The sequence below is a fragment of the Lactuca serriola genome, chromosome 4, assembly GCF_051521515.1.
Source record: "Lactuca serriola cultivar US96UC23 chromosome 4, Lser_US96UC23_V15, whole genome shotgun sequence".
NCBI lineage: Eukaryota > Viridiplantae > Streptophyta > Magnoliopsida > Asterales > Asteraceae > Lactuca > Lactuca serriola.
Window position 1 is genome coordinate 160494086 of NC_136411.1, and position 16262 is coordinate 160510347.

The following is a 16262-nucleotide window of genomic DNA, read 5'->3' on the forward strand; positions in this document are numbered from 1 at the left end:
ATACCATTTTTATTAAAAAGAAATGGTTAGGTGGTCGGGGAAACCATTAAAAACATAAGAAGAACTAAACCAACTTAAATTATTAATTATTAATTAATCCTACAACAAAACAAACTGCCGTCTCCTTTACATACTCAAACCCATATAAACCAATCAAATCATCCCAAACAATTTCTCTCAACTTTCTTATTTTGTTCTCTAGATCCCAAATCAACCAATAACACACAACATAACCATATGTTTATCCATTTTTTTCACAAATAATCATAAATAACCTTTATAGTATAAACAATAAAACATCATATCGTCCAAAAAACAGCACATCCACCTCATCTTGATTATGCCTTTCACTATCTACTTCCCATATAACACCAACCCTCTAAATTATTTATACTAAACCTCCTCGAATTACACACAATATCACCTTTCTTGTTCTTTCTTGTTTGAGAAATCAGATCAAAATGATCAAGCAAGACACTTTATTCTTACCTTATTTTCCTCCCAACATAAACCCTAATCAAGAAACGATGTCGTTTGGTGAACCAGACCCAAATTCAAGCTCTGATCATATATCAGATTGGTTAGAAGATTCAATATCGTATCTTCCATCGTTCTTGGATGACCCATATGATTCCAACAATCTCATTGACGATGCTTGGTGGGTACCTGTTCAAGAACTTGAGCAAGAACTCTTTAGTGGGCCCGGGCCCACAAGTAGTAGCATTCTTACTTCAAACTCTGACACTAGTACTAAAACAACGGCGACACCCGCCATTGTTTCCGATCAAGAAAACCAGTTGAGGTCTGATTTATCCAAGAAACGGAAAGCGCCGGAGGAATTGAGGACTACCGTGCAAGTTAAGAAGCCGGTAAACAAGAGGGGGAACGGGAAAACGACGAAAGATGGTGGTAATGTTAAGAATAAAGACGGGAGGTGGGCGGAGCAGTTGCTTAACCCCTGTGCCGCTGCGATCACCGCCGGAAACGTGACACGTGTCCGGCACCTCCTGTTCGTCCTCCGTGAACTAGCGTCGCTGACTGGAGATGCTAACTACAGACTGGCGGCTCATGGACTTCAAGCCTTAACCCACCATCTCTCTTCCGCCAACAACCGCCCTGTTAAGGTGGCGGTGCCGCCTGTCAATTTCTCCACATCGAAACCGAGATTCTTTCAGCTATCTCTGATTAATTTCAACGATATCAATCCCTGGTTCACAATACCGAATAACATCGCGAATAACTCCATACTTCAGGTCTTATCGGAGTGTGACCATGGCTCCGGTAACCTCCATATTCTTGATATCGGAGTCTCTCATGGCGTTCAATGGCCGACGTTGCTAGAAGCTTTGAGTCGCCGGCCAGGTGGGCCGCCGCCATTGGTACGCCTCACGGTGTTACCCCCAACGTCCGATGACCATCAAATTCCCTTTGCAAACAGCCCACCTGGTTACAATTTCATCTCAAACATTCTCCGTTTCGCGAACGAATACAAAATTAACCTACACATCAACCGAATCGACAATTGCCCTCTACAAAATCTAAATGCCAACATCATCAAATCATCCCCAGATGAAACCCTAATCGTCTGCACCCAATTTAGACTTCACAATGTAAACCATAACAATCCAGATAACAGAACAGAGTTTTTGAAACAGATTCGAAATTTGGAGCCTAAAGGAGTGATTTTAAGCGACAACAACATGGATTGCAGTTGCAAAAGTTGCAGCAACTTCGAGACAGGATTCGCGAAGAGGGTTGATTACTTATGGAGTTTTTTGGATTCAACAAGTGTGGCGTTTAAAGGGAGAGAAACGGAAGAAAGAAAGCTGATGGAAGGAGAGGCTTCAAAGGCGTTGATTAACGTTTGTGAAATGAATGAAAGAAAAGAGAAGTGGGGAGAGAGGATGAGAGGTGTAGGGTTTGTAGGAGATGTTTTCAGGGAAGATGTTATGGATGGAGCTCGAGCTTTGTTGAGGAAGTATGATAATAACTGGGAATTGAGAACTGATGAGAGTGATAAATGTGTGGGGTTATGGTGGAAAGGTCAACCTGTTTCGTTTTGTTCTCTATGGAAATTAGATGTGAACACTAGTGATAACTAGAATCATAAAGAAATTAGTCTAAATTGATGTATTTTGTATCGGTTTTCTCTTCTTTTTTGTGAAGATCTAGGGAGAGCTAAACACGAAAGGATGTTTTTATTATGCTTTTTACGGCTTTTAGTTTTGTGGTTTGTTGTGTGAAATTTGTTCATCTTTCTTCCATGATTGATGAATATTCTTGTATGGGAACAACCTACGGAATCAAATTTGTCAAAAGAAAAGAACTTTCGACCAAAGAACAAGGTGGAAAAAATATTTATTTGGTTTGACGAGATAGAGGTTGTTATTGGTTGTTGAGCTTGAGAGTTTGATTCTCTTTTTGACCTTATTGACGTTATGGGAACTAATTATGGGTCCCGTTGAAACCGCAGCTTCGGGAACTCCCCAAAGACCCACTCGAGAAAGTAGACCTCCAATCAAATATTCTCTATCACCAAATTACTTGATGATAAGTTGAACTCAATTAACAAGAACAAGCTTGGTCATCGTTACCAACAAGGAAAAGGACACTTTAGAACAAACAGGTATTTAGGGTCAAAGATGAGATGAGATTGATGGAAGGAAGATATACAAGACCATATTGGTGGAAAAGGTTCCAACGGAAGGTGAGAACTAATCAGAATGAAATTTTCTCATAAGTTGTGAAGATGACCACAATCAAAACGGTTCTTAAGATTGTCGTTGTGGAATATCGACATCTAGATCAGCTGTGCGTCCAATGGTCGTCCAGGGGGTATGCGAGTGGTGCGGTCGCACGGGCAGGGGCGGATGCAAGAATTTAAGATAAGGGGGGCTTCGACAATCAAAAGTTGTTAAATAATTAGGAGAGACTGAACAAAATTTGATGAATTGATAGACTATAAATCAGTAATTAAAATAAATATAAATGTGATGGAGGTGGTGTTATTACGTAGGGCTCAATTTTGATTATCTCTTATATACTATTGCATTCATTGTTTTTTAATAAAACCTAAGTATATGATATGAATTATAAGTTGTTGCAAAGGTAAAGGATGTAAAATGTAATATTCAGCAAAATAGATATGAAAATGATTTGCTCATGGTGAAAGCAAATGAACATTAAAAAGTCTCACAAACACCCTACGCAAATTTATATATATATATATATATATATATATATATATATATATATATATATATATATATATATATATATATATATATATATATATATATATATATATATATATAGTTAGGAGGGGATGACAATTAGTAACAAACGATGGGCTAGATATTTGATTCATAGCCATTTTATCTCCAATATAATTGAGTTTATTAAAAGATTGGCAGTGGCAGGACATCCGCCAGTCCCCCCACTGCCTCCACCACTGCGCACGAGACCTCTTGAATTGGCTTCTGGATTTAGGGAAATTATATAGTGACGGTGTTAGTATTTTCATAAAATACCATCAGTGTTAGTCGTCTCTCTTGCAAAGAATTGTCGTTTTTATGTCTTGAATCTTGATATATCATTGAGTTGTTGGTAGTCGACCTGTCCTTCATAAAATGTCTTCGGTGAGTTATTAACATTGATTTCATTTTTTAGTTTTTATTTTTTTTAAAAGATGTCTCTAACTAGAAAATTGAATCGGGTTGTTCTTAACATAAAAAGAATAACTATTTATTCAAACTCAAAGAGGATCCATTAAACGATTTATCGTCAAACAAATGTCAAAATATCATCCTAATGAATAATCAGTTGTGGAAGAACATAGAGAAGAAGAAGTTGAATTACGTGTTCCAGAAAACATAGATGAAGTTCATGAAGCTGTGAAAAAACCTAGAGAAAGAAGTTCATGATGTTGTGGAAGTACCTAGAGAAGAAGTTAAGCCCCAAGTTTCAGAAGATATGCCTTATGTAGAGGAAAACATGACCACATTGAATGATAATGGTGATGACAAAGAAGATATTTTAGTGAATATGTATGGTCCTAAAAACTAACGAGTGAATACTTGATGTTATGGTAATGAATTTATGAGATGTTTGTTAGAAATTTAAGTTTCGAATTTAGTGATACCATATTACTTAATAATATTTTACAAAAAAAAATTATTAGGCCTCACTTTTATTTTTGCATAAGGCCTTCGATATGTCAGGGTCGAGCCTGTGTGTCAAAACGACATTCTTGCATGGTGACCTTGATGAAGATGCATACATGACACAATCAGAAGGTTTTTCAAAAAGATGGAAAAGGAAACCTTGGTGTGCAAATTGGAGGATAACATATATGTACTAAAGTAAGATCCAAGGCAGATGTAGTTGAAGCTTCATGATTTCATGAAGATGAATATGTACACGAGATGTGACAATTGATAATTGTTGCTACCTGAAGGATGATATTGATGGAAGCAAGAGGTACAAGGTTAAAAAAGTTTTAAAAAGTTAGAAAAATTGAAGAGGCGTTGTCTGCCTTTTTATCTACGCGTTGCGTCAAAGGTAAAATTGAAAATCAAAAAACTCATATTCATCATATGCGTCGTGACACCTTATACGTGCACCACACCCTTTTTACCAGGTGATACCCTTTTAACCCTAATTAATTTCACTATCAGACACCAAAACACACACGCGACATAGCTTTGACGATTTTCCCCTGAGTTTTGATTTTTTCATATTTCTTTTGTATAATCGATTGAGAAGGTACCAATTTCTAACCTTACTACCTTGCATTGCTTGATTATTAATTAGATTTGTGAAATTTGAGTGTATTCATACAACCTAGGGTTTCGTTCAATTTGGGGTAGATTTAAATTGTTATATGTTAAATTGATGTGATAGATTACTTGTATTTACTCGTGTGACAAAACCCTTTGAGTGATTGCTAGATAAAATTGATCATAATGGAACGCCTAGACCACTTAGACATGCGAAGGGCGCACCACACCTAAAGAACAAGCATAAACGTTTGATTTTTGTTCTTCGATTATGTAATGGTTATGTGATGACAAATTGTTTTAGGTTGTCCCAATTTGCGATATATAGTACAACAATATGTATCGCGATGATTTTAGAAAAAAACTAAATTCTTGCTATATTTGAAATTGTTTGGTTTAGTTCTTGTCTGCTTTCATGATTGATAACACCTAGAGTTTAGTGAAAACAACCCTTGCAGCTTCCACACATTTGGACAACATAAAACTCATACCTTCAGTTTCCAAATAACATTTCATCAAGTGGCTTAAACAAATATGTTGGAAATAAGATTGGATTGTTATCCAAACGATTTAACGTGGCAAAAACACTAAAGTGCAAATTAATTGAGGAGCTTGGTTTGACATATCGACTCGACCTATACCTTTCACAAGTATTTCATGATGAGAGTAGGGGTACATTTATTCACATGCCATGGGTAGAAACATCTTATCTGAGTTAGGGAGGCCGTTTATCAAGAGTTATGTTGGGAGTTTTATTCCACCGATGATTATGATGCTGCATCCCAGGAGTGGCCCGATCGGTCCAAATTTACTTTTAGATTGGGTGGAGTGCGACGAAGTTGCAGTATCATAGAGTTAGGAGTCAGGTTAGGTATTTACACAGGAGAGGAGGTAGATGGACCATATTTTCATACTTATTACATAGTTCCATTACCTTACACCCAGTTGAGTACAAATTGACAGATGTATCGTGCATGCCAATGGACCTTATATGGCCAATCATGCTAATGAATGTAGCTTCGGATTGTTGATCATTAGATTGCTTTACATGTTTATCGGCACTACCATTTGCCACAAACCTGAGGGAGATAAGGTGCTTATTGGGGATTTATTTTACATGTGGTGCCTCATCAACCCATAGGTTTACCTCAACCACCCCTATACACGCAGAATATTTTTAGAGCATAGAGCCATTGTGTCTACACTAAATAGCCGATTTTTTGGGGGTTACTTCATAACTAGGTTGGCTAAGTCATATGTCATTGATACTAGAGGGATGCCCCAATACGCCCCCATGGATTTAGAAATTAGAGTATTGGAGCATATACAAGTGATTTGTAACACTCAGGTCAGTTGTGCATTATTATTATTATTATTATTATTATTATTATTATTATTATTATTATTATTATTATTATTATTATTATTATTATTGGGTTAAAGCTCTCAATTTTGGCCCTTCTCATGACGCGAGGGATGCTTGATCACGTCGTGAGGAGTAGATTGGACCCGTGCATCATTTTGAAGCTCACGATGTGAGAAACTAATGTTCACGATGTGAGATCAGTCGAAGGACCAAAACCCCTAATTTTTGGTATTTAAAGGAAAGAGGGGGCAAGGGTTGTTCACCCTCTGCCCCCTCACACTCTAAGCCCCAGAGAACCCTAAGATTCATCATCCTTGAAGTTCTTAACCATTTTGGTGCCATTTCTAGCTTGAATAAGGAGAAAAGAAGAGGAAATGAGTAATCTAGTGGTGAAGTGGACAAGTAGCAACATTATCATCACGTCTTCTTTCTGTTAGACCTTTGTAAGTATCAAAGATCCAAACTTTATTACATTTCATGCGTAGATCTAGGATTTTGTCCAACTTTCTTCATGATTAGCATGCATGAGTGAATTCAGTCCATAAAGTTAGCAACTTTATGGATTCTAAGAGTTCCTTGATCATCATATTGTTCAGATCAGGAAGTTGGTGAGGTATGAGAGGCATGCCTGAAAGTTGGAAGCACATCTCTTCACTTTTCACCTAGAATGGATTGGATCATGCATGGGGAAATCATGGCCATAAAGGAAACATTTTTATGTACTATAGGAGTCCCCTTTAATTTCTAGATAAGATGGATCCAAGGACTTACAATCGTTACTTTTAGCTTCAGACGATGCTCACGACATAAAAGCTAAGATCTCACGGCATGAGGGTTGATCAATGCCCGTTTTCTATTAGGATCCTTGGAGCTCACGACATGTGAATGGGTACCTACGTCATGATATCAGCTCAGGTGATTTCTTCGACTGAGTTGACTAGGTTGGGCCAAGTCGAGTTGGATATTTGTCATTAAGGGCTTTTTACTTTTGACTTTGACTTTGGCCAGGGTTGACCAAGTTTCACTTAAGGGTATTTTAGGTATTTTGAGTTATAGTTAAGCCTTGGTCTCTATCTGTGAATAGGTGACCTGTAGAGCCAGTATTTGGAGCAATGTATTGTTCAGCTATTCGTCGGATTGTGAGGTGAGTTTCCTCATTGTTCTTGTGGGTCGAAGGCACCAATACCGTCCCCTTTAGTTATGTATCCTGGTATATAGGATGTTGCTATATAGTAGTGATCTGTAGATCTGCCTGGTACCATGTTAACTAGTTATATGATTATTTGTTGTTTGATAATGTTATTTGTTATGTGTATGTCAACATGGTATGGTGGGGTTGAGACTGTACTGCTTTGTACTGTAAGTCAACAGATTAGGGTATTCCAACCGTAAGGTTGTGTGCCAGGGGTAATCCAACTAGGAGGTTGTGGACCCATTATGTATTGGGCATTCCAACCATAAGGTTGTGTGCCAGGGGTAATCCAACCAGGAGGTTGTGGACCCGTTATCTGTTTGATTATATGTTTGTGTGGTGGTACTTTGGGAGAACTCAGTAAGCTTTGGCTTACAATTTTAGTTTATGGTTTTAGGTACTTCTGAGGATCGCGGGAAAGCGAAGGCGTGATCGTGCACATTCTTTTGGATTTTGGGATACTCTAATATTTGATAAACACTGGTTTTGTAAATAATGATGGCTTTTTGTTGTTTTGAAAAGTTAAAAGTTATTGTGATTTTTGGGATGTTACATGATTGAGTGAGGTCCGGATAAGTTATGGCAGATTCCTATAGATGACTCTATTCAGTAGCAAGCAACGCCAAATCCAGTATCCCAACCATATAGACAGCTAGGACGTAGACCTACTCCAACAACAACATATCAAGGACCTGAGGTTAATATTGACTTGAGATTTTTGTCACAATAGATGACAGAGATACAACATGGACATACAGACTTGAGGACAAAGATTCATGATGTTTGGTTTCAGAACCGGTTGATAGGCAATGCCATGACTGCATTCTTTAGACACCACAAATTTAATTATCCTCCATTCCTACAATCGGGTGATAGAGCTGCGACATCCGGTGCACAACAGTAGGAGGATGATGATGATGAGTGATCGTGTTATCCTTTTTAGTTTATTTTGGTTTGCTAGTTCATTATGTTTTTAGTATTTGGTGTGTTAGTATTTTTAGTATTTTAATTGTTGGTTTGTTTCTATTTTATTTTCTGTAATTTTTTTTTCCTAGTACATGCTTTTTGATGTTTTAATTTGTTGCAGAATTTTTGCCCATAGGATGTTGGCAATAAATTCAACGATTAGTACTAAGTGCGATTTCATCACAATATATCTTTTACAAGAGGTGTTGCATCAAATAAGTGTGGAGTCACCTACCTACATGAGAGTGGGGTTGAGGCTTCATTAAAAGCAATTATTGACATGTGAGGAAAGAGAATATATGAGAGGAAAGATGAGTGTCTAGTCCACATGAATCAAGTTGAGTTTTATTCATGAAGAATTTAAATGTTCAGTATTCGCGACACGTAACATGCATATGTGCATCACAACAATATCTAAAATCGCAATCAAAGTTCTCGTACTTACAAAGACGTGTTGCACTCCTTCATATGGTGTGCCATGCCCTTACCCATCCCACATTACTTCATTTTTATGTTCTATGATGTTTTGCCAATTATTTCGCACACCGAGTCCCAACATGAGCGAAAAGAAACATCAGAATCCAGAGGATTCTATTCCATCAAATTCAGAAGCTACATCATTTCAACATGAGTTTTTGGATAATTCCTTAGACATGCTTGAAGCAGATATTCGGATGACTCATAACTTTCTTCATCCATGGTCCAAAGCACCTGGCTTCGAAAGCGAATTTCCTAAGCCAGTTGTTAGTCTTTTGAAGGAATTGCAAAATTTGACATTCATGGGAGAGGTTTTGAACATCAAACATTCGGACAACCCAGTTTCTCCTTTGTCACCTCTTCATGAAAAAGTAGATCACTTTGCTTCCTTAATTCCTGAATTTCAACCAATTGTTGTTAAGGGTCCTGATTCCAAGCCTCTTCCGCGTCTGACAAACCTGGACCTGAATCGGAACACAAATTTCATCACGGTCTTTCAAATTGTGTAGATTATGTTCCAAGACATAATCCTCCTGACAACTGTGTTGTTGAGGAAATCATTCTGATGACAACTGAAATTGCTACTTATAAGGTTGTGTGGGCATCCTTAGATGATAAAATTGAAACTTCAAGCTGTGTCTCATCTGATCGTGTGAATCAGAATCCTTAGTTTCTTCAAAAACCAAGTTGGTTCCCATTGATCCGAAGTTTAGGCATTCGTCTGCAGGACAAACCTCAAAATCTGTATTTCAACCCAAGAAAAAACAAATGCTCAATAGGAAGGATATAGTAGATTCCAAAGTGGAAGCTCAAAATGCTTACAAAATAGAGGTTAAGTCTAGATAAAATTCCAGGTTCCTTGATAACTCCAAAAAAGTGAATCTCGGAATTCTCAATCCTCAGTCCATAGTCAAAACCACTTCACTCCCACTAAGATCCTCAAGAGACCTTCCACTGGTCCTGTAGAACGAAGGATGTAGTTAATTCCACCAAGTTCAAAAATCGTTTGGACACCACTTCGGTCCAAAAGGCCTCTCCTCATACCGTCTCATCTGTTTTCATAGCTAAATCTGATAGCACAATTTTCGAACCAAAGTCTTCAAAAACCTCTGTGTCATTAAGAAAACAAAAAGAATCACATAAAATATTTTCTTCAAAATCCTCAAAGAAAAATCTTGTGTGGAAGATTAAAAACCGCGTTAATAAAGCTATAGTTCCAAAAGTGTCAGTTGAACCCTCCACTCCGGAAGGTCATGTTCCGAAGAAAACTATTCCAGAAATTAGTTTTATTGAGTATGATTATTGGATAGATGAAAGAACTTTGTCGTTCTGCTTGTTTCCCAAGGAATCTCGAAATAAGCCTTCAAAACCATTACTTGCTCATAAGTCACCTCAAAAGCCCAAGAATTGTGCCCTTGTCCCAAGATCTAACTCAGAGACTAAAAACTCTGCTATTCACTAATTTTACAGGAACTCTGTGCTTCAGAGCAAGAGACAATATGGTATATTGATAATGTTTGCTCCATGCACATGACGGGGCAGAAGGACTTTCTGCGAGATCTGAAAATTGCACCAAATGCTAGATATGTAACTTATGGCAACAATTCCAATTTCCAAATCCGAGGTCATGGGATTCTTACAAATGGAAACTTTTCGATTTCAAACGTGGCATATGTATCTGATCTAAAGCACAACTTGATAAGTGTTGCTCAACTCACTGATGCAAATCATAGAGTTGAATTCTGCAAACATCGTAGTTACATCATGACTGAAGATAGAAAAGAATTCTCAATCAAGTCCAACCACAACAAAAATATGTACCCTCTTGACATCAACATGATCATTGGCAAGCCCCAACTGTGCTTACTCTCCAAAGCTATTCCTGATGTCAGCTGGTTATGGCACCAAAGCCTTGCTCATTTGAACTTCCGATACATGAATGATCTTGTTTCAGGCGAAATGGTTAGAGGTCTACCTCTCCTTAAATTCGAAAATGATCACCTATGTGATACATGTGAGGGTGGTAAGCAGTCAAAGAAAGGTCATCCAGTCATCATTGAGAAATCAATCACCGAACCTCTAGAACTTTTACACATTGATCTGTGTGGCCCATCAACAGTGGAAAGTCTACATCACAAAAAGTACATTCTTGTGATTGTGGATGATTTCACTAGATTCACTTGGGTTTTCTTCCTCAGGCTAAAGTTAGAAACAGCCTCAGAACTCATAAATTTTATCAAAGGAATAGAAATTCTCATCAAACTCCCCGTTAGACGCATTCGAAGTGACAATGGTTCGTAATTCACAAACTCCACCGTTTGGAACTTTCTTATCGAGAAAGGAACTGACCACAATTTTTCTACTCCTTACACTCCTCAACAGAATGGTGTAGTTGAACGGAGGAACATAACTTTAGTTGAAGCTGCTCGATCAATGCTCAATTTTTCAAATCTTCCACACTATTTTTGGACTGAAGCCGTTTGTACTGCATGCTTCACTCAGAATAGGAGTATCATCAATCGACGCCTCAACAAACTCCGGATGAAGCCATGATTGGACGAAAGCCAACAATCTCATTTCTTCATGTGTTCGGATGCAGATGCTTCATCAAAAATAATCGCGATCAGCTTACCAAGTTCCAACCTAAGGCCGAAGAACCTATTTTCCTTGGTTATTCCTCAAAATCAAAGGCTTATCGAGTCCTCAATCGACGTACTCGAGTTATTGAATAAAGTCTTGATGTTATCTTTGATGACAACTTTGTTCAGAGTTCCGGTCCCACTCACATCACTACCCACATCATGGAATCTGATGCTCCTCCTCCGGAATGTCCAAACGTTCAAGTAATTCATGAAGTAGACTTTGAAACTCTCTTTGGTCCTTCCGAAACCGCCCTTGATGCGGAATATCGAACGAGGCCTACTCCAAATTCAAATTCTCCTTCGGAAGCTCCTGTCTCGCACAACATCTCCGGTCCGATTCCGAGCCTCCCTCCATTTGATTCCAAACCATTTCAACCTTCTCAAGTTGAGGGGGGAGAATCACTCCTCTCTTGAATCAAATGTGGACGGCTTCCAAGATGCAGTTGCTCATTTTGATGACTCAAATTCGATCAACATCGATGACAATGAAAATTTCTTTGAGTTCCATTCTGATGATGATGTCAACCTTTCCGGTTCAGAAGTTCAAGGGGAGCATCATCCTCAAATTCAGACCATTCAGGGGGAGCAAATCAATCCTATTGTTGATATCGGATCGTCTGCTGCTCTAGAACTTCCAAGATTACATGTCTGGACCAAAGATCATCCTCCGAACCAAGTGATTGGAAACCTTAATGCCGGTGTACAGACTCGTTCTGCTGCAAGTATCCAAAATGAATGTCATTTCTCAGCATTCATATCCGTGGTTGAACCCAAATCCATCAAGGAAGCATTAGAGCATGCTGATTGGATTACAGCCATGCAAGAAGAACTAGCATAATTTGACCGAAATGAAGTATGGACTCTCGTACCTCCTCCTCCAAACCATCCTATTGTTGGTACAAGATGGGTGTTTCCCAACAAGCTAGATAATGCAGGAGTCGTTATCTGAAATAAAGAAAGACCAGTGGCCAAAGGGTTCACTCAGATTAAAGGGCTCGATGACAATGAGGCCTTTGCTCCTGTTGCAAGACTTGAAGCTATCAGAATCTTCCTTGCTTATGCTGCTCATAAAGGCTTCAAAGTTTACCAAATGGACGTCAAAAGTTCTTTTCTAAATGGTGAACTTGACACTAAAGTATACCTTCAACAACCCCCCCCGGTTTTGTTAATCTTTCCTTTCCTAATTACTGTTACAAACTTCGGAAGGCTGTCCACGGACTCAAACAGGCTCCTCACGGATGGTATGAGACCCTCATAGATTTTCTCAAGCGCTCCGGTTTCCAAAAAGGAATTCTAGATCCTACTCTGTTTCGAAGATCAAATGGAAAACATCTCATGCTGGTACAAATTTATGTGGACGACATCATTTTTGGATCTACATATTCATCTATGGTTGCTAACTTTGCTAAACTGATGATCAATTGATTCTAAATGAGCATGAATCGGGAGTTAAGTTTCTTTCTAGGCCTCCAAGTCAAACAAACTAACATAGGCATCTTCATTCATCAAGAGAAGTACATTTCAGAAATCCTCAAGAAATACTCAATGGACACCTGTGCCTCAGCCAAAGTACCTATCAGATTCAATCACAAGATCTTCGCTGATCCCTCAGGTGTTGCAGTTGATGAAAAGAAGTACAGAGGAATGATTGCATCTCTGCTCTATCTCACAGCAAGCCGTCCGGACATCATGTTTTCTACATGTCTATGTGCCAGATTTCAGGTCAATCCGAAGATGTCTCATCTTTTGGCAGTCAAGAAAATTTTCAGGTACCTTAAAGGTACTAAGAATCTCGGAATTTGGTACCCAGCAAATGAAACTTTTCTACTCCAAGCTAACTCAGATTCAAACTATGGCGGAATACAACTCGATAGGAAAAGCACATCTGGTGGATGTCAATTCCTAAGTGGACGATTGGTCAGCTGGTCATCCAAGAAACATAACTGCATTGCTCTTTCTACAGCCGGGGCTAAATACATTGTTGCTGCCAGTTGTACCTCTCAAGTTCTATGGATGAAGTCTTAACTCTTGGATTATGGTTACCGCTTTCAACGCATTCCCATTTATTGTGATTCTCAAAGTGCTATTGCAATTTCACACAATCCAATTCAGCACTCCATGACGAAGCACATTGATATACAGTACCATTTCATAAAAGACCATGTTTTGAATGGAATCATTGAACTCATTTTTGTTCCATCTGATGATGAGATCGCTGATGTCTTTACCAAGGCATTAGATGGAACCAAATTTAATGGTTTTCTGAACAAGATGGGTATGATGATGCCAGACCCTCAGTTCTTTCAAGAGACCTGTTCTCTTTAAAGAAGTATTCGAAAGAAAACTAGTTCCGTCTCGTTTATAAAAAAAATAAATAAGAAATAAGTAATCCTTGTCTCAGAACTACTTTCCCTCGGAATACATAGGAACATTATATTATCATGTGTTTCTAACCACCACCTGAATTTTAAGTTGTATAGCTCATCCAAATTATATGTTGTTCCAAGTTCCCTTAAGTCAAAATATTTCATCTCGGAATTTACTACATAAGATCATCCCGGAATTCCACTCCGGAAAGGTAATGTGCTTTCCACTCTGAAATTTTTCACAAAATTGACTACAGAAAATTTTCTCAAATCTTGTTCCGGACTGCCTCTCAAATCTTTTTCAAAAATCTTCAATTTATTTCGGAAAATTTCACTTCGAAATCTGAAATCAAAATATTTTCACCCCGGATTTTTCAAAAAAAACCTAATTCCTAAATCTCACTCCAGATTACTTTTTGCTCCGGATCCTTTTCAAATTTGTTGGTCTGGAATTCAATAGTTTGCCTAACAGATTTTCAATATATCCGAAATCGATCATCAGAAATGCCAAAGGTTCATAAGGCGAAACATTTTCATAACGGTTACTTTTGAAGAGGATCCTTATCCAATCTTCCTTGATTTTCGTGTACACGTTTGCACGCCTCCATAAAGGAACCATTGAATCTCTGTTTAAGGATTACTATTTTGAGCTAGATACACTCTAACCTTTCCCCTCCCAGGTCAACTTAACCCCAAAAAAAGCGCCAGTCTTTAAATTCGACCCGTTTCACATTCGGATCCTCATCATTACTTTGACCAACCCGACCCATTTCACTTACCTATATATACCCAATAACATCGCCTTTTCCCCTTTACGCGCTCAAACCATCCAAACCTTCAAATCTCATTGTGTTTTTCGTGTTCTTCAAGCTTTTATCTCCTGCAACAATGGCGTCTCCACAAAACCCACTCAAATTGCATCAACACCAAAGAAATCCATTGCACGCAAGAAAACTGCCAAAGGCTCCAAGGGTTCATCATCATCTACCACTGTAGAACCTTTTCTGAGAGACACCACTAAACTCTTCTCCATAAATCCCATGGGTTACGATGAATCCATCAGGGTAATGATAGAGTTTATCGCAAATCACCCCATCTCCATTCCTCTCACAAAAATCCCTGAACCTCCACTACCACTTCATAATCTTCATCTTGCCTTCACCAGTATCAAACTCGAAGACGACGTACTAGAAACTACAATCATCGGTGACAGGACGGTTCCAATCTACAAATCAACCTTCCTTAAGGCGATTGGTGTGAAAGTAAACCCAAGAGGTTTCAAGGTCCAAGAACCAACACCTGAAGAGTTTCAGACGTTCTTAACCTACATTGGGTACAATCAAGATTACAGGTCTAAAGATTTCAAGAAATCTGCCGTCTCCGGGCTCTGGACCGTGCTAATGCATCTTATCATCAAAGGGCTCTCTGAAAAGCATGGAGGAACTGGCACGCTTAGCAAAGACTGGATCAACGTCGTCTTTAGCATCTACTCTAGACGTGACAATGCTGTGGATCTTCCAGAAGTTTTATGGAAAGATTTTTGCAAATTTCCCATCAAAAGAAAGGAAAACGAGATCTCGAGCCCTAGGTTCACTGACACTCGAACAGATCTTCAAAGAACTTCATGAACCACTTTCGGTTAACACCATTCCTCCAGAGGTATGTGTCACTTTCAAAGCTGTTAAGTCTTATCGCATTCCAGACTAATCTGCTTTTGGTCTGGTCAGATGTCTTCCGGACCACATGTTGGCCCTTATTCCTTGCGATTCCACTCATTTAAAATTTTACATGGAGACTCCGGTTGTGTTTGACCCGACACAACCTGCCCCGGTCCCCGTTGAACCTACTCCGGATGAGGCCAATACTTCTAGGTCCAAAGCAAAAGTGAAAAAGTCTGCCAAACGAAAGACTTCACCCACAAAACCAAGGCCTATAAAGAAAGCCAAAGTCAGTTCCTCCTCTCAACAGGAAGGAACCCATGACATTCCGGTTGATTTTGGCCGTCTGCATACCCCACCTGCCCACTCATCCGAGGTACCCATCGATGTTTGAAAATCACATGCACACTATCCCAGGGAGTCTGCTCATAATCCACCCTCTCCTTCCCAAAAAAGGGGATGTCGGTGTTGACCATATTTCCTTGCCCCCTTTGAACAAACCCACGAGTCTCTTTTGATAATCCCATTGTTTCTTTTGCATGCACACACTCCAAAACCCATGTTTCAGACCCCAAGCGTTCCAAAGTTGGAGCTCTCCCTCCGACTTCTGAGGCCTCAACTGGTCTGATACCCGACAGGTGTACAGGACGACCAGGTACTAATGATCCCAAATGGGAAGATTTTGTTAACAGGGTTGCATCAAGGTGTCCGGATCTCACCAGAACTCAAGTGGTGTAAACGTTTATCTCAATGAGGAACAGAGCCATCCAAAGTAATATGCCATCTGTTCCTCCCACTGACACCAATGCAGATAACG

At 39.0% G+C, this 16262-nt stretch overlaps 1 protein-coding gene across 1 annotated transcript; it reads left to right on the forward strand.

Moving 5' to 3' along the window:
• The first annotated feature begins 413 nt into the window (after positions 1-413).
• Positions 414-2223, forward strand: LOC145102854 (protein NODULATION SIGNALING PATHWAY 1-like). The gene has a single exon (XM_079040339.1). It carries the CDS (start codon positions 462-464, stop codon positions 2100-2102), a length of 1641 nt encoding a protein of 546 aa, XP_078896465.1. The 5' UTR covers positions 414-461; the 3' UTR covers positions 2103-2223.
• Positions 2224-16262: the final 14039 nt, after the last annotated feature.

Excerpts from the sequence above, each read along its gene's own strand:
- LOC145102854 (XM_079040339.1), top strand. The coding sequence starts at position 462 with ATGATCAAGCAAGACACTTTATTCTTACCTTATTTTCCTCCCAACATA.